Below are 25,661 nucleotides of genomic sequence, written 5' to 3'. Positions count from 1 at the left end.
ATCCTTCCCTCTGGTCAGGACACAAGAAGATCTTAAAGATCTCATTCTACCTCCATCACTATAATGTATACATGCTGGCCAGTCCCCACCTGCAGCAGCTTGGGCTGAAAGACAGAAAGAAATTAAAGCTGGCCCATTTGGGTAAGTTGTTGGGCAGATGTTCGCAGGTAAAGGGGCGGCTGGAAAATGGGAAGCCTTCAGAAATGAGATAACGAGAATCCAGAGAAACTATATTCCTGTCAGGGTGAAAGGGAAGGCTGGTAGGTGTAGGGAATGCTAGATGACTAAAGAAATTGAGAGTTTGGTTAAGAAAAAGAAGGAAGCATATGTCAGCTGTAGACAGGGTAGATCGAGTGAATCCTTAGAAAAGTATAAATGAAGTAGGAGTATACTTAATAGGAAATCAGGAGGGCAAAAAGGGGACATAAGATAGCTTTGGCAAATAGAATTAAGGAGGATCCAAAGGGTTTTTACAAATACATTAAGGACAAAAGAATAACTAGGAAGGGAATAGGGCCCCTCAAAGATCAGCAAGGCGGCCTTTGTGTGGAGCCACAGAAAATGGGGGAGATACGAAACAAGTATTTTACATAAGTATTTACTGTGTAAAAGGATATGGAAGATATAGACAGTAGCAAAATAGATGGTGACACCTTGAAAATGTCCATATTACAGAGGAGGAAGTGCTGGATGTCTTGAAATGCATAAAAGTGGATAAATCCCCAGGACCTGTTCAAGTATACACTAGAACTCTGTGAGAAGCTAGAGAAGTGATTGCTGGGCCTCTTGCTGAGATATTTGTATCATCGATAGTCACAGGTGAGGTGCAGAAAGACTAGAGGTTGTCTAACGTGGAGCCACCATTTAAGAAGGGTGGTAAGGACAAGCCAGGGAACTATAGACCAGTAAGCCTGACGTCAGTAGTGGGCAAGTTGTTGGAGGGAATCCTGAGGGACAGGATGCACGTGTATTCGGAAAGGCAAGGACTGATTAGGGATAGTCAACATGGTTTTGTGCGTGGGAAATCATTTCTCACAAACTTGATTGAGTTTTTTGAAGGAGGAACAAAGAGGATTGATGAGGGCAGAGCAGTTGATGTGATCTATATGGACTTCAGTAAGGCGTTCGACAAGGTTCCCCATGGGAGACTGGTTAGTAAGATTAGATCTCACGGAATAAAGGGAGAACTAGCCATTTGGATACAGAACTGGCTCAAAGGTAGAAGACAGAGGGTGGTGGTGGAGGGTTGTTTTTCAGACTGGAGGCCTGTGACCAGTGGAGTGCCACAAGGAATGGTGCTGGGTCCACTACTTTTTGTCATTTACATAAACAATTTGGATGCAAGCATAAGAGGTACAGTTAGTAAGTTTGCAGATGCCACCAAAATTAGAGGTGTAGTGGACAGCGAAGAGGGTTACCTCAGATTATAATGGGATCTTGACCAGATGGGCCAATGGGCTGAGAAGTGGCAAATGGAGTTTAATTCAGATAAATGCGAGGTGCTGCATTTTGGGAAAGCAAACTTAGCAGGACTTGTACACTTAATGGTAAGGTCCTAGGGAGTGTTGCTGAACAAAGATACCTTGGAGTGCAGGTTCATAGCTCCTTGAAAGTGGAGTCGCAGGTAGATAGGATAGTGAAGAAGGTGTTTGGTATGCTTTCCTTTATTGGTCAGAGTATTGAGTACAGGAGTTGGGAGGTCATGTTGTGGCTGTACAGGACGTTGGTTAGGCCACTGTTGGAATATTGCGTGCGATTCTGGTCTCCTTCCTATCGGAAAGATGTTGTGAAACTTGAAAGGGCTCAAAAAAGATTTACAAGGATGTTGCCAGGATTGGAAGATTTGAGATATCGGGAGAGGCTGAACAGGCTGGGGCGGTTTTCCCTTTGGAGGTTTACAAATTTACGAGGTGGATAGATGAGAAAAATAAACAAAGTCCTTTCCCTGCAGTGAGGGAGTCCAGAACTAGAGAGCGTAGGTTTAGGGTGAGAGGGGAAAGATATAAAAGGGTCCTAAGGGGCAACTTTTTCACGCAGAGGGTGGTACGTGTATGGAATGAGCTACCAGAGGAAGTGATGGAGTCTGGTACAATTGCAATATTTAAAAGGCATTTGGATGGGTATATGAATAGGAAGGGTTTGGAGGGATATGGGCCGGGTACTGGCAGGTGGGACTAGATTGGGTTGGGATATCTGGTCAGCATGTACGGGTTGGACCAAAGGGTCTGTTTCCATGCTGTACATCTCTATGACTCTATGACTGTATGTCTCCTGTGCCCACCAGGGGCAGCATGCCCTTGATGCTGCCACTCCTCAAAGCTACCATCACTGCTTTGTCTCGACCACTGACCTCAAAATCTCAATGTCCCACCTCACTTCCCTTCCCACCCCAATCCCCAGGCCAGCAGTGGTTACGTCTGGTGTTGCTGGATTGGCTGGCAGCTGGAGGGGCTCAGATTCCCTAACACTTGGAGGCAGACGTCCTGCTCTCTAATAGTGATGAAGAACAGGCCCTGAGGTATCATGTAGTGCAGCTAGATTCCAGGTGGTAAAGTCAACCAGGAGGTTGGTGAAGACTAGCACCACCTCCCCACATCACCCACCCTCAATCTCCTCACAGCCGTGTAAAATTTTCTCAGAGTGTTGAAATGGAACCTTCCTGTAGTTCTCACAATATTAGGAATTCGATCAGAATTCATTTTCTAAAGGAGAAGCTACATTGCTCCATGGCTAAGGTTCAGCAGGAATGTTTCTTATTTGCAAATGTTACCAGGGAGTGTATTTTTTAACTTTAAAATCTTTGTACAGTTCTCCTACCTCGGCCGAAATCACTGTCAGCTCCCATCCCTCATGTCTGCCCTTTACAACGTCGATTTAACTATACAGACTACATCAGCTAGCAGCGAGACCCCACAGAGGCGGGAATCCCTGACATAGTGAATCTCTGACCTTCCAGCCATCATTAGGCTTTTAGATAGTGAGAACTTGGAAATATGTAAATGTGTTAAGTATAGAACGCATAAGATGAATTCATTCACTTTCCTCAGGTCAGGTTATAGATTGAAAGAAAGACAGACTTGCATTTATAACCTCAAGTTATTCCAAGCGCATTGCAGTCCATAAAGTGTATGTGAAATATAGTCACTGTTGTAATGTATTGTACCCTCCAACAGTACAGTGCAGGAATGCACAGCCAACGTAGTTTGATAATGATCGGATCAGCTACCTCTGTGATGTTAGTTGAGGGATAAATGTTCACCAAGGAGAACGTAGCCACTTGTCTTCAAATGGTGACTGTGCGATATTTATATCCGCCTTATTTTCCTTCTCTCTTTCATGGGATGTGAGCTGGCAAGGCCAGCATTAACTGTCTGTGTCAATTGCCCGTGAACTGAATGGTTTGTCAAGTTATTTCAGAGAGCGGTTAAGAGTCAGCCACCTTGCTGAGGTTCCAGAGTCACAGGCAGGCCTAACTGCAAAGGGATTTGGCAGACTTCCGAAAGTTGTTAGCAAACCAGATGGATTTTTGTGGCAATTGATAATAGTGTCATGGTCTCCATTATTGAGAGTAGGTTTGCATTACAGGTTATCATTAATAGAATTTACATTATAGCAGGTGTCATGGTACGATTAGAACCCACGTCCTCAAATCATTTACTCAGCGACATCACCATAACATCACCAACTCCCCTCTGAGAGGGCAGAGAGACACTTACTTCAACATCTCACCTGAAAGACAGCACGAACAAAGGTGCAGCACTCCCTCAGCATAGGCCCTATGATCGTGTGGCACTCCCTCTGTACTGACCCTCCGACAGTGCAGTACTCCCTCAGCACTGACCCTCTGACAGTGCGGCACTCCCTCAACACTGACCCTCCGATAGTGCGGCACTCCCTCAGCACTGACCCTCTGACAGTGCGGCACTCCCTCAGCACTGACCCTCCGACAGTGCGGCACTCCCTCTGTACTGACCCTCCGACAGTGCAGCACTCCCTCAGCACTGACCCTCCGACAGTGCGGCACTCCCTCAACACTGACCCTCCGACAGTGCGGCACTCCCTCAACACTGACCCTCCGACAGTGCAGCACTCCCTCAGCACTGACCCTCCGACGGTGCAGCACTCCCTCAACACTGACCCTCCGACAGTGCGGCACTCCCTCAGCACTGACCCTCCGACAGTGCAGCACTCCCTCAGCACTGACCCTCCGACAGTGCAGCACTCCCTCAGCACTGACCCTCCGACAGTGCAGCACTCCCTCAGCACTGACCCTCCGACGGTGCAGCACTCCCTCAGCATAGGCCCTATGATCGTGCGGCGTTCCCTCAGCACTGACCCTCCGACAGTGCGGCACTCCCTCAACACTGACCCTCCGACGGTGCAGCACTCCCTCAGCATAGGCCCTATGATCGTGTGGCACTCCCTCTGTACTGACCCTCCGACAGTGCGGCACTCCCTCAACACTGACCCTCCGACGGTGCAGCACTCCCTCAGCACTGACCCTCCGACAGTGCGGCACTCCCTCAGCACTGACCCTCCGACAGTGCAGCACTCCCTCAGCACTGACCCTCCGACAGTGCGGCACTCCCTCAACACTGACCCTCCGACAGTGCAGCACTCCCTCAACACTGACCCTCCGACAGTGCGACACTCCCTCAGCACTGACCCTCCGACAGTGCGACACTCCCTCAACACTGACCCTCCGATAGTGCGGCGTTCCCTCAGCACTGACCCTCCGACAGTACGGCGCTCCCTCAACACTGACCCTCCGACAGTGCGGCGCTCCCTCAACACTGACCCTCCGACAGTGCGGCGTTCCCTCAGCACTGACCCCCCGACAGTGCGGCGTTCCCTCAGCACTGTCCCACTGAACATTTTCCAATATTGAAGGTTCTATTTAAATTTGAAATGTTTGCTGGTCTCTGCAGTTAACTCAGTGAGTTTGTTCAAAGCTCTGTTCTCCATATCCGAACTTGCACCAAGTCCCAATCACCCATCACCCAAGGTGCATTACAGGAGTATTCAGATAGAATAGAATCACCTGGATTGTCACGTGCATTCAAGTGAAGCATTTGTAATGTTGCCTCTCAGTGCCATGTTCGGTACAAATACTTTAAATGTTCGTACAGATGAACATAGATTAGCATGGGAATACAGAATTTCAAAACTCCAGACTAAGAATAAAAGGTGTTTTGAAGGGACAAAAGTTATCATCCTTTCCCAATATCAGTCTGTGCCTGCCACACTTCGGAAGGCAGGCCACACTGCCTCCACACACTGGCCTGCATCCAGAACATGCCCTGTTCCCCGCTCCGGGACTCACTCTGCTCCCTGCTCCGGGACACACTCTGCTCCCCGTTCCAGGACTGTCTCTGTTCCAAGCTCCCAGACTCTCTCCGTTCCCCGCTCCAGGACTCTCTATGTTCCCTGCTCTGGGACACACTCAGCTTCCCATTCCGGGTCTCTCTCTGCTCCCCGCTCCAGGACACTCTCTGTTCCCCGCTCCGGGACTCTCTCTGTTCCCGCTCCGGGTCTCTCTCTGCTCCCTGCGCCGGGACTCTCTTTGTTCCCCGCTTCGGGAATCTTTCTGTTCCCCGTTCCGGGTCTCTCTCTGCTCTGGGAATCCCTCTGCTCCCCGCTCCAGGACTCACTCTGCTCCCCGCTCCAGGACTCTCTCTGCTTCCCGCTCTGGGACTTTCTCTGCTCCCCGCTCCGGGACTCTCTCTGCTCCCCGCTCTGGGACTTTCTCTGCTCCCCGCTCCGGGACTCTCTCTGCTCCCCGCTCTGGGACTTTCTCTGCTCCCCGCTCCGGGACTCTCTCTGCTCCCCGCTCCGGGACTCTCTCTGCTCCCCGCTCCGGGACACACTCTGCTCCCCGCTCCAGGACACACTCTGCTCCCCGCTCTTGGAATCTACTGTTCCTGCCTGTACGACTTCTACAACTCTCCATTCCAAGCATCTTCCACCCTCTGTATAAAGTCCTTGCCGCATATATCCCCCTTAAACATTTCACCTCTCACCTTGAATGCGTGACATCTCATTATTGAATCCTTCACCCTGGGAAAAAGCTTATCTCCATCCACCCTGTCTATACCCTTCATGACCCTCAATCAATTCCCCCCTCAATCTCTTTTTCTCTAATGAAAACAATCCTAACCTACTCAACCTCTCTTCATAGCTAGCACCTTCCATACCAGACAACATCCTCGTAAACCTTCTCTGCTCCTCTCCAAAGTGTCCACATCCTTCTGGCAATCAGAACTGTACACAGTATTCTAAATGCGGCCAAACCAAAGTCTTCGATAATTTTAACATGACCTGCCAGCTTTTCGACTCAATACCCCGTCCAATGAAGACAACCATACGCTATACCTTCTTGACCGCTCTATCGACCTGTGCAGCCACCTTCAGGGTACAATGGATCTGAACTCCCAGATCTCTCTGCTCATCAACTTTTCCCAGGACTCTTCCGTTTACAATATAGTTGGCTCTAGAATTAGATTTCCCAAAATGCGTCACCTCACATTTGCCTGGATTGAACTCCATCTGCCACTTCTCCGCCCAATTCTCCAGTCTATCTATATCCTCCTGTATTCTCTGATAGTCCCATATGCTTTCTGCTACTCCACCCATCTTTGTGTCATCTGCAAACTTACTGATCAGACCAACAGTGCCCTGTTCTAGATCATTTATGTATATTACAAACAACAGTGGCCCCAGCACTGACCCCTGTGGAGCACCACTAGTCACCTTTCTCCAATTCGAGAAACTCCCTTCAGCTACTACTCTCTGTCTCCTGTTGCTCAACCAGTTCTTTATCCACCTAGCTAGAACACCCTGCACACCATGTGACTTCACTTTCTCCATTAGTCTACCATGGGGAACCTTATCAAACGCCTTACTAAAGTCCATGTATATGACATCTACAGCTCTTCCTTCATCTATCAACTTGGTCACTTCCTCAAAGAACTCTATTATGTTGGTAAGACACAATTTTCCCCACACAAAACCGTGTTGCCTATCACTGATAAGTCCATTCTTTTCCAAATATAAATAGATTTAATCCCTCAGTGCCTTCTCCACCAAACATTCCCACCTACTACCCTTCTTGAACAGGGGGACAACATGAGCAACCCTCTAGTCCTCTGGCACCTCACCTGTGTTTAAGGATGCTACAAAGATATCTGTCAGGGCCCCAGCTATTTCCTCTCTTGCCTCCCTCAGCAACCTGGGATAGATCCCATCCGGTCCTGGGATTTGTCCACCTTAATATCCTTTAGCCTACCCAACACATCTTCCCTCTTTATGTCTAATCTCAGCATTCATCATCTCCTGTTCCTCTGTAAACACTGATACAAAGTAATCATTGAGAATCTCACCCATTTTCTCAGGTTTGACACACAACCTTCCTTTCTTATCCATTAGTGGACCAACCCTTTCTCTGGTTACCCTCTTGCTTCTTATATAAAAATAAAAAGCCTTAGGATTCTCCTTAATTCTACTCACTAAAGTTATTTCATGACCCCTTTTAGCCCACTTGATTCCTTGTTGAAGAATGGACCTACTCTCCTGATATTCCTCCAAGGTCTGTTGTGTTCTTAGCTGCCTGGACCTTATGTACACTCCCCTTTTCCTCTTGGCTAGTCACTTGATTTCTCCTGTCATTCTCGGTTCACGAATCTTGCCTTTCCTATCCCCTGTTTTCAAAGGGACATGCCCATCCTGCACTATCTTCAACCTATCTTTGAAAGCTTCCCTATTATCAAATGTGGACTTCCCTTCAAATAGCTGTGTCCAATCCACATTTCCCAGCTCCTGCCTAATTTTGATATAATTGGCCTTGGCCCAGTTTCGTACTCATCCCTTAGGACCACTCTCATCTTTGTCCAAGAGTATTCGAAAACTTACAGAATTTTGCTTTTTATTTGATCGTGAAGTGCTGAGAGAGGAAAGCCTCTTGCATATTGTTGAGCTATGTTGGTCTCAATCCTGACTCCAGTTTGACATGAACTGTCCCTTGACCTCCAAATGGTTCCCAGTGTCTATCATGGGGTTTGCCTGTAGAACAGCAAATTAGACTGTATCATGAGGGTCTCTCAGTCAGACCCCAACTGGCCAATGCTGTTTTGGGGTCTTTCAGATTTACAGCTGCATTATTGTGCAGAAACTAAATTTTCAGATTTTAAAATTGCTTTTGTTTAATCCTGCTTGTTTTTAATTAAATACAACCCTCTCTTACCTTGCTCCAACCTTTTGGGTATTGCTCATGTAATTATTTTTTTCTATTTAAAAGTTACAACCATTAAATTGTGTTTGTGGAGTTGTGGTGCACCAGAGGTGTCTGAGAGTTACATAATGCCTGTTAAGGAAATGGCTCAATAGATTACAGGGCAACACATAATCCTTAGGTCGATTACTCCCTGGTGTGAATGCTGCTGACATGAATTTTCACAGCGGAACACTAAATCCAATCGCTCTCCTGTTACTTACTGCCACACATCAGAGTCAACAGGGTCGACCCCCACAGAATAGAACTGGAGAAGACAAAAGGCATTGACACACACTTCACACCAAGACACCGGAGATTCAAATGAAGACCTGTTACTGACAGTGACGCAGTGGGCTGCAATCTGATCTTTCACATAGATCTAGGCTTGAATTTTGTCACAACTTACATGAGATGAATCTTATAAAACGATACAGCACAGAAGTAGGCCATTTAGCCCATTGTTCTGACATCAATTCTTTGAAAAAGTTATCCAGTTCCATTTCCCCATCGCACTCTTTCATCATAACCCAGTAATTTTGGCCTTTCCGAGTATTTACCCAGTCTCCCTCTGAATAATACTGCAGGTGTAATTGACAAAAGAGGTAATGGAGGAATGTTCTCACACAGCAATCACAGAGTGGTTAGGATCTGAAATGCATTGCCCATGATGTGTTGTAGCTTCTGTCAGACATTCAAGAGAGAATTAGATTATTATCTCAAAAAGAAGATTGCAGGGTTATGAGGAGAAGGTGAATAATGACACCAGATGCATTGCTCATTCAGAAAGCTGGTGCTGCACAATGGGCTATATAGGTGACCCCTGCTCTGTAACAATTCTGTGTTCCCACCATTTGTCAGGCAGCACAGTTCCCTCAGTCAAATCAATGGAAATGTCATAGAATTGCTACAGTGCTGATAGTGACCATTCAGCCCATCAAGTCTGCACCAACCCTCCAAAGAGAACAGACAAGTGGGCATGCAGTGAATCCCAGAGCAAACTGAAGGAACCACATCTCATCTTCAGACTAAATACTTTTCAACCTTCAGGAGTTAATATTGTGTTCAATATCTTCAGACGGTGAACTCACTCCCCTTCCTTCTGTTTCTTTTAGCTTGACTTGGTACATTCTCAGTTATCATGCCCTCTCTCCCTTCCCCCAACCCCAGTGGGACCATCTGTTCTTTCCGGTCTGGCAGTTAGAGACACCATTCCGATCATTTACTCTGCACTATCAACGCCCTTTCTCCCCCAGTATTCCACACCCCTCCCACCCATTACGTAAATGCTGCTCTTCACACTTCATTTCAGCTCTGATGAAGTAATCTATAATTCCACATTAACCTGCTCCCTCTCCATGGATGCTGCCTGACTCGCTGGGATTCCAAGGTTTTTTTGTTTTCACCAATATTCTGGGCACACAGGTTCAATCCCACCACAGCAGCTGGTGGGATTGAAATTCAAATAATAAACCTGGAATTCAGAGTTAGAGTCATCAAGTCATAGAGATGTACAGCATGGAAACAGACCCTTCAGTCCAACCCCTCCATGCCGACCAGATATCCCAACCCAATCTAGTCCCACCTGCCAGCACCCGGCCCACATCCCTCCAAACCCTTCCTATTCATATACCCATCCAGATGCCTTTTAAACGTTGTAATTGTACCAGCCTCCACCACTTCCTCTGGCAGTTGTGGCCATGAAACTATCCGTGGTAATGGTTCATGAGTGAGGGGAAAGAAACCACCTTTACCTGGTCTGGCCTGCTTGTGACGCCAGACCCACAACAGTGTGGCTGACTCTCAACTGCTATCTGAAATGGCCAAGCAAACCATTCATTTTAAGAGCAATAAATGTTGGTCCAGCCGATGCCCCATGTACAAATGAAAAAGAACTCCAATGGTGCTTAATGCCCCAGCAAGCAGTCAGTGCCATGAGAAAAGAGCACCACCGGTGTGAGGAAAAACAATGTTCCATTGCCCATGAGTTTAACACCGACTGTCCAGCTCAGGGAGAGTAAAACTACTGAGCTATTAACAGTTTTACAAGAACTGGTCATCAGGCTGAGCCAATCTCTCTTCTTGGAATGGCACGGTGTCTCCGTGGTTAGCATTGTTGCCTCATGGCACCAGAGACCCGGATTTGATTCTAGTCTTGGGTGACCGTCTGAGTGGAGTTTGCACATTCTCCCCGTGTCTGCATGGATTTCCTCTGCGTGCTCTGGGTTCCTCCCACAATCCAAAAATATGCAGGTTAGGAGGATTAGCTATGGGAATGCAGGGTTACAGGGATATAATAGGTGGGTGGGTCTGGGTAGGATGCTCTTCGGAGGGTCGGTGTGGACTCAATGAACCGAATTGTATGATGATTCTTTCCAATATCCAGAAGTCTTTCAAAGCCCCTTCCCTAGTAACTCAGAAAATATCATTTCTTAGCAACAGTGGAAGTGACAATGGGGAAAAGGCACGTGGTAATGATGCTCGTTTGAAGAACTAGTGTGGTCACAATGGGCTGTGTAGCCTCCTTCTGTGCTGTAATAATTCTGTGACAAGAATCTGTGAAGCATCATTAGTGAGGTTAAAGTGACCTGGTAACCAAGGGTCACTCACAGCCCTGCAGATACCATGCTAGGTCATGCAGCAGATTTATGCTCCTCACCTTACTTACATCCGCTCTCTCTCTCTCTTTGTCTTTTGTTCAGTGAGTGTCATTTAGAATGAAGCCCTCTGCAGGATCAGGTTTTCCCTGGCCTGAGGTTTTTAATCTGTTTTGTCATACCCCTGGTGGGGAGGGTGTGCCTGAACAATGATGCATGAGCTCACTTGTGGCATCGGATGGGTCCGTTTTCTCTCCGATATTGCCCTGCAGGGTTTGGGAGGATATTTATACTGGGATGTGAGGGCAAGAATACCTTTGTGTTTTTGGTGCCTGCTAAATCCTCTCCAGATAAGCCAAATGCAGACTAAATGTCCACCAGAGTTCCATTGACACTGTCCCCATCAAACTCTCCTGTAACAGGTATACTGCAGGGTCTGAGACAGAGTAAAGCTATCTTTATTCTTTTAAACACAAAATGAAGCTTTCCCACTCTTTCACATTAAAAATAAACAGAAAGTCAAGCTCTTCTGATGCAGTCCCAATCAAACACTTCAAGGACAGGGAAAGAACAGGGTTAGATACACTGTGAAGCTCTCTCTACACTGTCCCCCATCAAACACTCCCAGGTCAAGGAAGCACGGGGTTAGATACAGAGTAAAGCTTCTTCTACACTGTCCCCATCAAACACTCCCAGAACAGGGACAGCATGGGGTTAGATACAGAGTAAAGCTCTCTCTACACTGTCCCCATCAAACACTCCCAGCACAGGGACAACACAGGGTTAGATACAGAGTAAAGCTGCCTCTACACTGTCCCCATCAAACACTCCCAGGACAAAGAAGCATGGGGTTAGATACAGAGTAAAGCTTCCTCTACATTGACCCCATCAAACACTCCCAGAACAGGGACAGCATGGGGTTAGATACAGAGTAAAGCTCCCTCTACACTGTCCCCATCAAACACTTCCAGGACAGGGACAGCACAGGGTTAGATACAGATTAAAGCTCCCTCTACACCGATCCCATCAAACACTCCCAGGACAGGGACACAGCAGGTTTAGATACAAAGTAAAGCTCCCTCTACACTGTTCCCCATCAAACATGCCCAGAACAGGGACAGCACAGGGTTAGATATAGAGTAAAGCTCCCTCTACACTGTCCCCATCAAACACACCCAGGACAGGGACAGCACGGGGTTAGATACAGAGTAAAGCTCGCTTTACACTGTCCCCTGTCAAACACTCCCAGGGCAGGGACATCACAGGGTTAAATACAGAGTAAAGCGTCCTCTACACTATCCCCTATCAAACACCCCCAGGGACAGGGACAGCACAGGGTTAGATAGAGTAAAGCACCCTCTACACTGTCCCCATCAAACACTCACAGGGACAGCACGGGGTTAGATACAGAGTAATGCCCCCTCTACACTGTCCCCATCGAACACCCCCAGGACAGGGACAGCACAGGGTTAGATACAGAGTAATGCCCCCTCTACACTGTCCCCATCAAACCCTCCCAGGACAGGGACAGCACAGAGTTTAGATACAAGGTAAAGCTTCCTCATATAAAAGTGTAAGGAAAGGGAAAATAAAGTTCCCTCAATGTTGCCCCCACCAAACACATATGGGATGGGAACAGCACAGGGTTAGACACAGAATAAATCAGGGACAGCATAGTCTAATTTTGACCTCAATGTTTATGAGTGCCATTGTCAATCAGGGTTCAATAGATAAGAATGTGAAGTGGGTATTTTAGCTAAAAGTTTTGCATTATCCAGAGCTCAGCCTGGCACAGTGTGATACTGACCATCTCGCAGTGAGACAAAGAGCTGAAGCTTGGAGCTTCCCTCTGCTTCGAACACAAAGAGGTCAGGCTGATATCAGTAAGAGCAGATATCAGACAACCCTGTAATTGCACCAGGAGAATGATGTTTGTGCTTTCCTGTGCCAGTGTAGCCTGCTGGCAAAGAGCCACCAGATAGTGCTGGCCCTTTGTCTTTGGAGGCATCCCTCCAGGATATTATTGAAGAGATTCCTTCTCCAGATATAGTCGTGGGCTCCTCATTGAAAGACAGGTCTTTGTGACACAGTAATAGCAGTTGCTCAGCAATAACCTGCTCACTGACACTCACTTTGACCACTCAGTGCCTGAACCTCATTACGGTTTTGGTTCAAACATTTGGACAAAAGAGCTGAATTGCAGAGATGAGGCGAGAGTGACTGCCCTTAACATAAAAGCTGCATGTTAATGTAAATGCGTGGCATCAAAATGGGAATCCATGGGTATATGGTAAAATCTCTGCAACTGAGTTATACCTGGAACAAAGGAAGGTGGTTGTGAAGGTCAGCCATCTTAACTCCAAGACATCTCTGCAGGGTAGATACTCTCTGATCAATCCTGGCACTTTGGGGCCAGTGACCATAATGCTATTAGTTTTAAAATAGTGACGGAAAACGACGGACCAGATCTAAAAGTTGAATTTCTAAATTGGAGAAAGGCTAATTTTGACGGTATTCAGCAAGAACTTTCAAAAGCTGGTTGGGTGCAGATGTTCGCAGGTAAAGAGATGGCTGGAAAATGGGAAGCCTTCAGAAATGAGATAACGACAATCCAGAGAAACTATATTCCTGTCAGGGTGAAAGGAAAGGCTGGTCGGTGTAGGGAATGCTGGATGACTAAAGAAACTGTGGGTTTGGTTAAGAATAAGAAGTAAGCATATGTAAGGTATAGACAGGATAAATCAAGTGAATCCTTATAAGAGTATAAAGGCAGTTGGAGTATACTTAAGAGGGAAATCAGGAGGGCAAAAAGGGGACATGAGATAGCTTTAACAAATAGAATTAAGGAGAATCCAAAGGGTTTTTACAAATACATTAAAGACAAAAGGGTAAGTAGGGAGAGAATAGGGCCCCTCAAAGATCAGCAAGGCAGCCTTTGTGTGGAGCTGCAGGAGATGGGGGAGATACTAAACGAGTATTTTGCGTCAGTGTTTACTGTGGAGAAAGACGTGGAAGATATAGAATGTAGGTAAATAGATGGTGACATCTTGAAAAATGTCCAAATTACAGAGGAGGAAGTGCTGGATGTCTTGAAACACACAAAAGTGGATAAATCCCCAGGACCTGATCAAGTGTACACTAGAACTCTGTGGGAAGCTAGAGAAGTGATTGCTGGGCCTCTTGCTGAGATATTTGTATCATCGATAGTCACAGGTGAGGTGCCGGAAGACTGGAGGTTGGCTAACGTGGTACCATTATTTAAGAAGGGTAGTAAGGACAAGCCAGGGAACGATAGACCAGTGAGCCTGACGTCAGTGGTGAGCAAGTTGTTGGAGGGAATCCTGAGGGACAGGATGTACATGTATTTAGAAAGGCAAGGACTGATTAGGGATACTCAACATAGCTTTGTGCGTGGGAAATCGTGTCTCACAAACTTGATTGAGTTTTTCGAAGAAGTAACAAAGAGGGTTGATGAGGGTAGAGCGGTAGACGTGATCTATGTGGATTTCAGTAAGATGTTCAACAAGGTTCCCCATGCGAGACTGGTTAGCAAGGTTAGATCTCACGGAATAAAGGGAGAACTAACCATTTGGATACAGAACTGGCTCAAAGGTAGAAGACAGAGGGTGGTGGTGGAGGGTTGTTTTCCAGACTGGAGGCCTATGACCAGTGGAGTGTCACATGGATCGGTGCTGGGTCCACTACTTTTCATCAATTATATAAATCATTTGGATGTGAGCTTAAGAGGTATAGTTAGTAAGTTTGCAGATGACACCAAAATTGGAGGTGTAGTGGACAATGAAGAAAGTTACCTCAGATTACAATGGGATCTTGAGCCAATGGGCTGAGGAGTGGCAGATGGAGTTTAATTTAGATAAATATGAGATGCTGCATTTTGGGAAAGCAAATCTTAGCAGGACTTATACACTTAATGGTAAGGTCCTAGGGAGTGTTGCTGAACAAACAGACCTTGGAGTGCAGGTTCATAGCTCCTTGAAAGTGGAATCGCAGATAGATAGGATAGTGAAGAAGGCATTTGATATGCTTTCCTTTATTGGTCAGAGTATTGAGTACAGGAGTTGGGAGGTCATGTTGCGGCTGTACAGGACATTGGTTAGGCCACTGTTAGAATATTGCATGCAATTCTGGTCTCCTTCCTATCGAAAAGATGTTGTGAAACTTGAAAGGGTTCAGAAAAGATTTACAAGGATATTGCCAGGGTTGGAGGATTTGAACTATAGGGAGAGGTTGAACAGGCTGGGGCTTTTTTCCCTGGAGCATCGGAGGCTGAGGGGTGACCTTATGGAGATCTATAGACAGTCTTTTCCCTGGGGTGGGGGAGTCCAGAACTAGAGGGCATAGGTTTAGGGTGAAAGGACAAATATATAAAAAAGACCTAAGGGGCAACATTTTCACGCAGAGGGCAGTATGTGTATGGAATAAGCTGCCAGAAGAAGTGGTGGATGAGGGTACAATTGCAACATTTAAAAGGCATCTGGATGGGTATATGAATAGGAAGGATAATCTCTATGGCTCTAAGTGACAAGTAATATTCAAGCCACATAAATACTAAACAATGACCATCTTCAACAAAAGAAACTGTAACCAACACCTCTTATTTCCCACAATCAATGGGGTTCCAACTGCTAGAAATTGAACTGGACCAGCTGTATAAATATTGTGTCTACAAGAGCAGGTCAGAGTCTAGGAATTCTATTGCAGATAACTTATCTCCTGACTCCCCAAAGCCTGAACACTATTTACAAACCACGAGTCAGGAGTGTAATGCAGTGCTTGCCACTTGCCTGGATGGGGGCAGCTCCAACAACACTCAAGCAGCTCGACACCATCCAGAAGAACAAAGCTCACTTGATTGGTACCATATTCACAGACATATAGTGCCTGCAACACCATCACACAGTAGCGGCAGTGTGTACCATCTATAAAAAAGTTAAAAATCACACAACACCAGGTTATAGTCCAACAGGTTGATTTGGAAGCACAGGCTTTCGGAGCGCTGCTTCTTCGTCAGGTATCTGGTGCACAGTCAAGTAGTACTCTGAAAACCTGTGCTTCCAAATCAAGCTGTTGGACTACAGCCTGGTGTTGTGTAATTTTTCACTTTGTCCACCCCCGTCCAACACCAGTTCCTCCATATCATGGCCATCTATAAAAAACACTGCAGACATTCAAGAGGGATCTTAACACCTTCCAAACCCAAAATCTTTGCCATCAATAAGGACAAAGGCAACAAATACATGGGAATATCATAGAACATAGAACAATACAGCACAGAACAGGCCCTTCGGCCCACGATGTTGTGCCGAACATTTGTCCTAGCTTAAGCACCCATCCATGTACCTATCCAATTGCCGCTTAAAGGTCACAAAAGATTCTGACTCTACCACTCCCACAGGCAGCGCATTCCTTGCCCCCACCACTCTCTGGGTAAAGAACCCACCCCTGACATCTCCCCTATATCTTCCACCCTTCACCTTAAATTTATGTCCCCTTGTAACACTCTGTTGTACCCGGGGAAAAAGTTTCTGACTGTCTATCTATTCCTCTGATCATCTTATAAACCTCTATCAAGTCACCCCTCATCCTTCGCCGTTCCAATGAGAAAAGGCCTAGCACTCTCAACCTATCCTCGTACGACCTATTCTCCATTCCAGGCAACATCCTGGTAAATCTCCTCTGCACCCTCTCCAAAGCTTCCACATCTTTCCTAAAGTAAGGCGACCAGAACTGCACACAGTACTCCAAATGTGGCCTAACCAAAATCATGACCTGCAAATTCCTCTCAAGATCACTCATCATCGTGACTTGGAAATATATTGGCGTTCCTTCGCTGTTGTTGGGACAAAATCCTGGAATACCTTCCCTAACAGTACTGAGGATTTACCTTCAGTGCATGGATTGCAGTTGTTCAAGAAGGCAGCTCACCACCACTTTATCAAAGGCAACTAGGGCCAGGCAATAAATGCATGGCCAGCTAACAACATCCAAATTCCAGTGAATGAATGTAGATAAAACTAGCAAACATCCAATGAGAGAGAGAGAGAGAGAGCAACTTTGAATCATGGCAGCTGTCCTATGGAGGAATCTTTCACCATGTTCATCTCAGCAACTGTTTCAATAACAAGTCAAGACCAGGAGATACTTGAATAACTGAAATATTCCAAGTCAAACCCAATTAGAGGAAAACGTGTCTCCAAGTAACCGTGGCAATCAATACACTTGAAGTTGTGTAAGAGACAACTAGGGAATACAACACCCTCAGTTATTTAAAACACTATGTAATACAAATTTTACCCTTGTTTTCAAACACCCACAGTCGCGAGTCCCCTCTCCCTCTCTCTGCTGTCTGCTCAAGCCTGGCAATCCTTCAAGGTGTCTGTGCTCCTCCAATGGTGGTTCTTGTGCATCCTAGTTTTCTTGGCATCACCATTGGCAGCACAGCCTTTCGCCTCCTGGGCCCTAACCTCCAGAATTCCCTCCAGGTTAAAGGACTATGGGACTGCAGGAGGTTGCAGAGTTAAATCTGAGTGAGGAGCAAGCTGAGGACATGCGTGTGAAAATAATGTTGGGCAAAGTTGAATGTTTGGGATGGTACCCATTGCAGCATTCACTGGTTGTGAAGTCAGCTCCTGCAGCCCCCTGTCCGATTTGGTGAAGCTGCTTCAGTGCTTGGGGCTTCCTTCAGCTTCTGACATTGAACAGTTTGTTTTGGTGTCTTTCCCATCAATGGGTTAATTCTGCAAATATTGCACCAAATCTTTCTGTTGGGTTGCGTCATTGACAACCTCAACTTCTCATCATCCCTGCTTCCTGATTGCTGGTTAATTATGTTTCACACTGTATTTTAATCATTTGTTCGTATTAAACAGCAGTGGTGCAGGACAAACCATCACTGGAAGTGACAAGGGTGGAAGTTGGTGAGGTGGGAATAAGTTCAGGATTGTTTCCCCCCCATTACTGAACCATGATGATATGGTGGGGAATATCAGGTTTTCATCCCTTCCAACAGGAAACCAGAAGCCCATTTGGTGCCGAATTGGAAGCTGGTGACTCATGGGCCCATGAACGAGTGGTCGAAACAAACATTAGACATCTGCATGTGCAAATTGGGGTCCTGAATGCAACACCCCCCATGCATTTACATAGTGCCTTTCATGCTGCGAAACATGTTAAGTTGTTTTAGGACCCTCAACAAAATTAGTCAGCAAAGGGAGCAGAGCCTACACTGTATGCTCAATTATGAGGTCCAAAGCAGCACTCCTTAGAGCGAAGGTGAGGGGTTATTTACATAAAGCTAATAAAGGATTTAATTACCAAGGAGTTTGCAGGAGCAGTTTATCCCTAACACTCCACTCCCCAATATATACAATCAGGTAAGCTGCAGTCTCACTGCTCCCGGATTACATTCCCTAATAGAAATGTGGGAGTAATTTCAAGAAGATCTTGTGTTAAACTGATGAAAAGCTTTTGTTGCTGGTGTCTTCTTGTACTGAGTTCTGATTACTTTGTGCTTCTCGCAATAGGTCTGCCCTATGGATGGGAAGAAGCTTACACAGCAGACGGGATTAAATATTTTATCAAGTAAGTACCTCATTTGGGTAAGCCGCAATGATCATTGCGGTCGCCCTTTTAACTCAAATAAGGAAAGTATTCTCTGAAGGTTGAGAGATTTTGGAATGCCCTTTCCTGAAAGGCAGAGGATGCCAACTCTTAAAATATTTTAAGACAGAGGTGGATAGATTCTTGATTACCAAGGGGATGAAATATTATCGGGGATACACAGGAATGTAGAGTTGAGGTTAAAATCAGATCAGCCGTGATCATATCAAATGGCAGCACAGGGAGAGAAAGGAAAAAGGGAAGGAATAGAAAGAGGGCTGAGACAGAGGGAAAAGTGAGGGAAGCAAGATTTTCCGAGGCAGAGGAAAGACTGGAGTTGTCTGTCCACACATATTGCCAGTCAGATTACAGACATAGAGCAAAAGGCAAAACAACTTAAAACAGATTATTGAAAGGTGAAGGTGAGAAAAGTGCAGATAGTTACATGCCAGGAATTGAATAACCTTCCGTGACCTTACCACTGGAAAGCATCATATGACTCAATGGCCATTCAACCCATTGTGTCTGTGCTGGTTCTTTGGAAGTGGTATTCAATTAGATTAGATTACTTACAGTGTGGAAACAGGCCCTTCGGCCCAACAAGTCCACACCGACCCACCAAAGCGCAACCCACCAATACCCCTTACCTAACACTACGGGCAATTTAGCGTGGCCAATTTACCTGGCCTGCACATCTTTGGACTGTGGGAGGAAACCGGAGGACCCAGAGGAAACCCACGCAGACACGGAGAGAACGTGCAAACTCTACACAGTCAGTCGCCTGAGGCGAGAATTGAACCCAAGTCTCTGGCGCTGTGAGGCAGCAATGCTAACCACTGTGCTACCGTGCCGCCCACTAGCCTCAGCTTCCCTGCTCTTTCCTGATAGCTCTGAAATTGTTCCTTTACAAATATTTATCCACTTCTCTTTTTGAAAGCTATTATTGAATCTACTTCCATCAGGCACTGCATTCTAGACTAACTCCAGTCCTGCTGTGTGAAAATAGTTCTCCCCATTGCCCCTCTGTTTTTGGTGCCTATTATCCTCAATCTGAATACTGACTGTGTCTTCTTTGAAAATATGAAATGTGAAAGTTTTTTTTTACATATTTGAAAACAATGAGCAAAGTGGCTGAAAGGATTCAGCTGAAAGTCACAACAAAATAATCCATAAAGAACACACTGACTGCTTCACTCTGGTTGTGAGGTCTTTCTGACAGTGCACACACACAGAATAGCTCCCAGTCATTTCTCGAACTTTACTCCTAAAGCTCTTCCTTTCCCAGTTTGTACTCCCGCTCACCCCCAGTTAGATTCCTGATTAAAGGAGTAAGACTAAGTTACAGTCAGGGACTGGAGAGGACCCATCTGAATAGCGCGTGACTGGCAGAGGCTGCATTGATTACCAGGCTGAGCCCAGTGAGAGCCCTTCTTGTTTTGATTGTGTTACTGAACTATCAGGAGCCGATCAGCTTACCATCTGGGCCAAAGGAAAGCCAAATCTGTGTGTCAGATGAGCTGCTAGAAGCTGCATCAGGTTACTGCGAGGCAGCTACCACGTGAACAAGGTGTCAGCAGCTGCATTGAGTTCCTGAAGCTGGGTTCAAGGACAGTCCTCCAGTCTTAATAACTGACTAATTCAATCTTGGAACTATCAGAAACTGACAATTGAGATCCAGTCCCGATCGTCGGCTTTTGACCTATGAAAATAAATACACCTTAAATGCAGTAGGACACACATGTCATAAGTTAAGCTGCAAGTGTACATAGCAGTCCATCATACACTACCATAGCTTTGAGAGTAACATCCATGCATCTGTCAGTGGGTTGTGAATACAAATCTCACTGCAAAGTTCTTAACATAGAAATCCAGGCTGGCTCTCCAAATACCAGTAGTTGAGGCAGTGCTACACTGATGGAGGTACCCCGTTAGAAATGTGTGTCTACCCTCTGAAGTGGATGTGGAAGATCCCATGGCAGCCATTTTCCCAGGGCAGCAGAGAGAACCTTAGCTGCCTTGTCAATAGCTGCATCGGAGTTACACAATGGCCACATCCACAAGACAAGGCCGTTTAATGGCAACCAATCCAGTAAAACAGCATATCCACTCAATGTGCTTTACAAACAGTGGTGGGCCAAACATATAAAGCAGTTAGGATTGCGAGATAAAAACTGAAAGAACTGCAGACACTGTGAGTCAGAGAAAAAAAATAGAAATTGGAGGAAAGGCTCAGCAGGTGTGGCAGTATCTGTGGAGAGTAATCAGAGTTAACGTTTTGGATCAAGTGATCCTTCCTCAGAATCGGATATAGAGGTCTTGGAGAGGATGCAGAGGAGATGTACCAGAATATTACCTCGGACAAGGGGCCATAGTTCTGTGTAGAGACAGGAAAGGTGGATTCCTTCACCTTGGAGCAGTTTGTTTTATTTATTCACGAGATGTGGGTTTTTCTAGCTCGGCCAGAGGGCAGTTAAGAGTCAACCACGTTGCTGTGGGCCTGGAGTCACATGTAGGCCAGACCAGGTAAGGACAGCAATTTCCTTCCCTAAAGCTCATTAGTGAACCAGATAGATTTTTTTCAACAATGGCTTTGTGATCTTCATTCGACTTTTAATTCCACATTTTTGTTGAATTCAACCAACTACCATGGCAGGATTTGAACCCAGGTCCCCAAAACATTACCCACGTCTCTGGATCATAGTCTAGTGACATTAGGACTAAGCCATTGCCTCCCCTCTAGCATTATACAGGAAGTTTTTTTTTAGTTTTTTTTTCCCCCCTTAGCCCCACGCTACCGCTGCGTTAATGCTTATTTTTCCCCCCCAGCACCCATGCTGTGCGTGTGCAGGTGTGAGACACAGTGAGAGACACAAGGTGTACGAATCTTTATTCCATTTCCACCACCAGGAAGAAAGGAAACACCCGAGTGGCCTGTGACAAGCACTGCCCTTCACATCAAAGGGCAATGCTATGCAGGATGTTTATTGAGTAAATAAGCAGAAACTGTTTCCAGTGGATGGGTTGAGAATCAGTGTTGGTAATCAGAGGGCACAAATTAAGGATAATTGGCAACAGAAAAAAACGAGAGGTCCAATGAGAAGAAATGTATTTCTGCACTGGCTGTGATCTGCAATGTGTTGTCTGAAAGTGCAGTGGAAGTTGATTCAGCAGGAACCTTCAAATAAGAATTAAATAAATATTAGAAAAGCAAAACTTTGCGGGAGTTAGGGGACTTAGTGTGGAGGAATCTGATTGGACAGCTGTTTTAAAGCGCTAACAGGGTTGCCCCTATACTCTACAGTACAATGAGTTTGATTACTGTACCTTGGGCTCCAGCCTGAAATATTGATTCTTCTGCTCCTCGGATGCTGCCTGACCTGCTGTGCTTTGCCAGTAACACACTCTCAACTCTGATCTCCAGTATCTGCAGACCTCACAGTCTCCCATTGCATGGTGGTGCCAAACTAACACCAGAGAATCCCCACTGACCTTATCCTCCCTACTTACAAACTGACAGTGTAACTTTGAGTCTTGCTAGGGTCAGTGCTGTCCAATATATTAACTACAAACCACATTTGGCACTTTACAAATCTGGATTTAGCTAATTGCCTTTCTGAAGAATTGTCACTGGTCATTGAACCTGTGATATCAGGCCTCATATTTGCAATGCTTGTATGTAGAACTTTAACTTTTTGCATATTTGTTGTTAAAAGAGTGAGAGGTGACCCAGAGAGTGGGTGTTTTTAATTGTTGTCCTTGTGCTCCCTCAGTTAATGAATGATGGTAGATGTGGGTTAAGTAGTTGGTCTTTCCTGCGATAATTGCTACATTTGGTTAAAACTGTGTCACCTCTTGTTTGCTCGCAATATATACTGGGGAGCACTGACCTAGGTGAACAGCCCATTCCCAGGTGACATGCACATGTAAAACATCCAGGAGGTGAGAAAACGCATTGCCTGTGTGATTCGAGAAAGAAGGAAAAGAAGGAGTGAGGGAACTGTAGTGGTGGGCGCTGTGTTCTTACTGGTATGTTGAGGTGAGTGCAGCAGTCAGTTTTCTGGCTATCTACAATACTCTGTACCTCACTTCTCCCAATCAACACAGCATGTGTGAAGGAAAACATTAGAAATCATTGGAAAATACACCCAGTAGGAGAGGCCAAGGGTCCAACCACAGACAGAAAATGAAATAGTAACTGAGATAAATGTTCCAGTCTGACATATGTTCATTTACTAACTGCAAACCTGAGATCAGTGCAGCCTGCTTCATGAGGCTGAGACTCTCCTTGACTTGAAGATACCCTTTCTTTCATGTTTGCAAATTGGATTGGTCACTATCCTGATGGAGATCAAGCTAAGGATCAAATCGAAGCGCAGCTAGAGTAAGGTGGGTCCATCAATGAACTAGGACAGAGTCCTGGCCTGCATCTACCCATCCACTGCCTCTGATTGTCACATTGTATGTATGTATTATGACTCACTGGGGTAGCACTTTGTAAGTTGAGCCGCATTATTCCCAAAGTCATACCAAATGTTCAAGTTTTCTTTTCGAGAATGCACAGCACACTAGCTTTCCTGACTTTCAGAGCAAGGTTGTGTGGGTTTCCTGTGGGTGCTCTGATTTCCTTCCACCATCCAAAGATATGCAGATTAGGTGGATTGGCCATGGGAAATTGCCCATAGTGTCCAGGGATGTGTAGGCTAGGTGGATTAACCATGGTAGCTGCTGGGGTACAGGGATTGGGGCGGGGTATAGAGTCCTGGTGAGATGCTTTTCAGAGGATCAGTGCAGACTCCACGGGCTTAATGGCCTATTTCCACACTGTAGGGATTCTATGAAAGCATGGATTAAGTTTCTGTACTGAACAAAAATTATTATTTGCTGCAAGTAATTAGTCAATAACTACAGGTAAACAGATATAAACGACTGAAATGTAATACTGCCAATGAAAACCCTAATTTCCTTATAAACCATCCTTTACACATGCGCAAACAAACAGAGAAAATAGATTATTGGCAGAGATAGAAAACTACAAAGTCAGTTCAGAGATGTTTGCTTCCTGGTTCAAACATTGAAATAATCCTTTGGCTTGCCAGATCCTTTGATGCTCAGATGTCTTTCTCCGGATGTTTTCGCTAATTAGTTAGTACAGGTATACAATCCTTTATCCTTTATCTGAAAAGCTCCAAAATCCGAATTCTTTTTTATGGAGTATGTCATTTTGGCGTGCGAGCAGGTGACCCAACACCACACCCACTCGAACCACGTCACTCAGATATGACATGGCGGTATGGCCCAGCACTGGCAGGCATCAGTTGTGTCTTAGTGCTCATACTATTCATACGTGCGTCTGCTGTCAGGTGATTTTTTTATTTCACTGTGAAAATGTCCTTTATTCCGAAATCCGAAAAACAACTGGCCCCAAGGATTTTGGATAAAGGATTGTGTACCCTACAGAGTGACTGATTCACTTGAAAAAGTCTCTGATTTATTCACAGCTCACAGCAGCTGGTGCAGCAGTTTCCAAACTGAGCTTCAGAGAACAGGTTGCTTGTGGGCTGGGAGACAACCTACATGCTTCTTTTCCTCTTCCTCTCTGTTTCTGTAACTTGTTTCCAGTTCCAAAATGCTCAGCTATCTGGGAACCAATCACACTATTGTTGACAAGCAAAAGATCTCTCTCATTGATAACTGTCACTAGTCCATAGACCAATCAACTTCTCAGTACATAACCTCAGCAGCAGATCATCTGTGACCTGGATTTCAAATATTCCTTCTTCAAACAGTTGTTTACTGTACTTTCCATGGCTGTCTGGTCCTAAACTGGTTCTTAAAACAGTTCTTTCTCATTTTAGTCCCCAGGTTTTAAAAACACAAAAATAGAAAGCTATGTTCCTACTATCTCACATTCATGACTACAGGAGAAATAAACACTGGGAAGACCGAAGCCATTGCCTTCATTCCCATCACAAGTTCCCAATCCACAACTCCAGCTTTCTCCTTCACAAGTATCTGATGCTGAACCAGAGTGTTCGTAACTCTGGTGCTCTGTTTGACCCTGAGTTGAGCTTCTAATTGCCTATTTCCACCTCCATAACTTTACAATACTTGGTCTCTCCTGAGCTTACCTACTGCTGAGACCTCCAGACTCATCTATTTAAGTGCTTCCCTGGCCAGATTTCCATTTTCTTTCCTCCATTAACTTCATCTCATTCAAAATTCTATCTGAACCCACACCCATCATCGTTCATCCATTTCCTTTGTACTTGCTGACCAACATTGGCTCCCTCTACACAAAAGTCTTCAGATCTTGAATTTTCATGAGTTCAAATCCCTTCATGGCTTCACCCCTCCTCTCCTCTGTAACTTCCTCCAGTCCTACAACTCTTGAGATGTCTGTGCTCCTCTCATTCTGGCCACTTGTGTGTCTCCCAGTTTTAATTGTTCCACTGTTAGTGGTTGTGCCTTCAACTACTTAGGCCGAAATGGTGGAATTATCTCTCTCAACCTTTCTACTTCTGTCTTCTTAAAACCTGCCACTCTGACCAAACTTTATATCATTTGGCCTAATATTACTTCATCTGGTTCAGTGCCAGATTTTGTTTGATAACACTGTTGTGAAGTCGTGCCAACTCGTCCATGCTGACCAAATATCCCAACCCAATCTAGTGCCATCTGCCAGCACCTGGCCGACATCTCTCCAAACCCTTCCTATTCATATACCCAGCCAGATGCCTTTTAAATGTTGCAATTGTACCAGCCTCCACCACCTCCTCTAGCAGCTCATTTCATACACGCACTATCCTCTGTGTGAAAAAATTGCCCCTTAGGCCTCTTTTATATAAAATGTACGGATTTTATGATTGAGTGCAACACACTGTGGGAAGAGATGGGCCTGTTGTATTAATTGACACTTGGGGTCTCCCCAGCTCATTCCAGTAGAATGTCACTTACACAGAGGAAGGCAGATCCATTTTCACCAGTTAAGCACCAGTGAAAAGAAAAGCTGCAGATTACTACGAAGAAGATTCTGTTGGAGAAATGCATCAAAATAAGGCAGATAAATCCTTTCTGTATTCAGCTGTCCATTTGAAATTCAGGAACACAGCTTCTGTCGGTGTTTGTGTTTATTTTGGGCACTGGGATCTACATGAATTTCCTGTTTTGAAAATTCATGA

The 25,661-nt window shown here is 45.5% G+C and overlaps 1 protein-coding gene across 3 annotated transcripts in view; it reads left to right on the top strand.

Annotated features, from left to right (window-relative positions):
- The window catches only part of stxbp4 (syntaxin binding protein 4), a 360,632-nt gene that overhangs the window by 306,724 nt on the left and 28,247 nt on the right, over positions 1–25,661 (top strand). For all 3 annotated transcript variants that reach the window (XM_088000770.1, XM_088000768.1, XM_088000769.1), the window contains one exon: positions 18,408–18,465. In XM_088000770.1, the coding sequence (XP_087856896.1) occupies positions 18,408–18,465 (58 nt within the window). The remainder of the gene's footprint in view (positions 1–18,407; positions 18,466–25,661) is intronic.

This window comes from Chiloscyllium plagiosum, unplaced genomic scaffold (assembly GCF_037043375.1).
Source record: "Chiloscyllium plagiosum isolate Xiang-an unplaced genomic scaffold, Cpla_swu_hap1 HiC_scaffold_25, whole genome shotgun sequence".
Lineage (NCBI taxonomy): Eukaryota > Metazoa > Chordata > Chondrichthyes > Orectolobiformes > Hemiscylliidae > Chiloscyllium > Chiloscyllium plagiosum.
The sequence above is the reverse complement of the archived record's forward strand: the minus strand, read 5'-3'. Positions and strand labels throughout refer to the sequence as shown.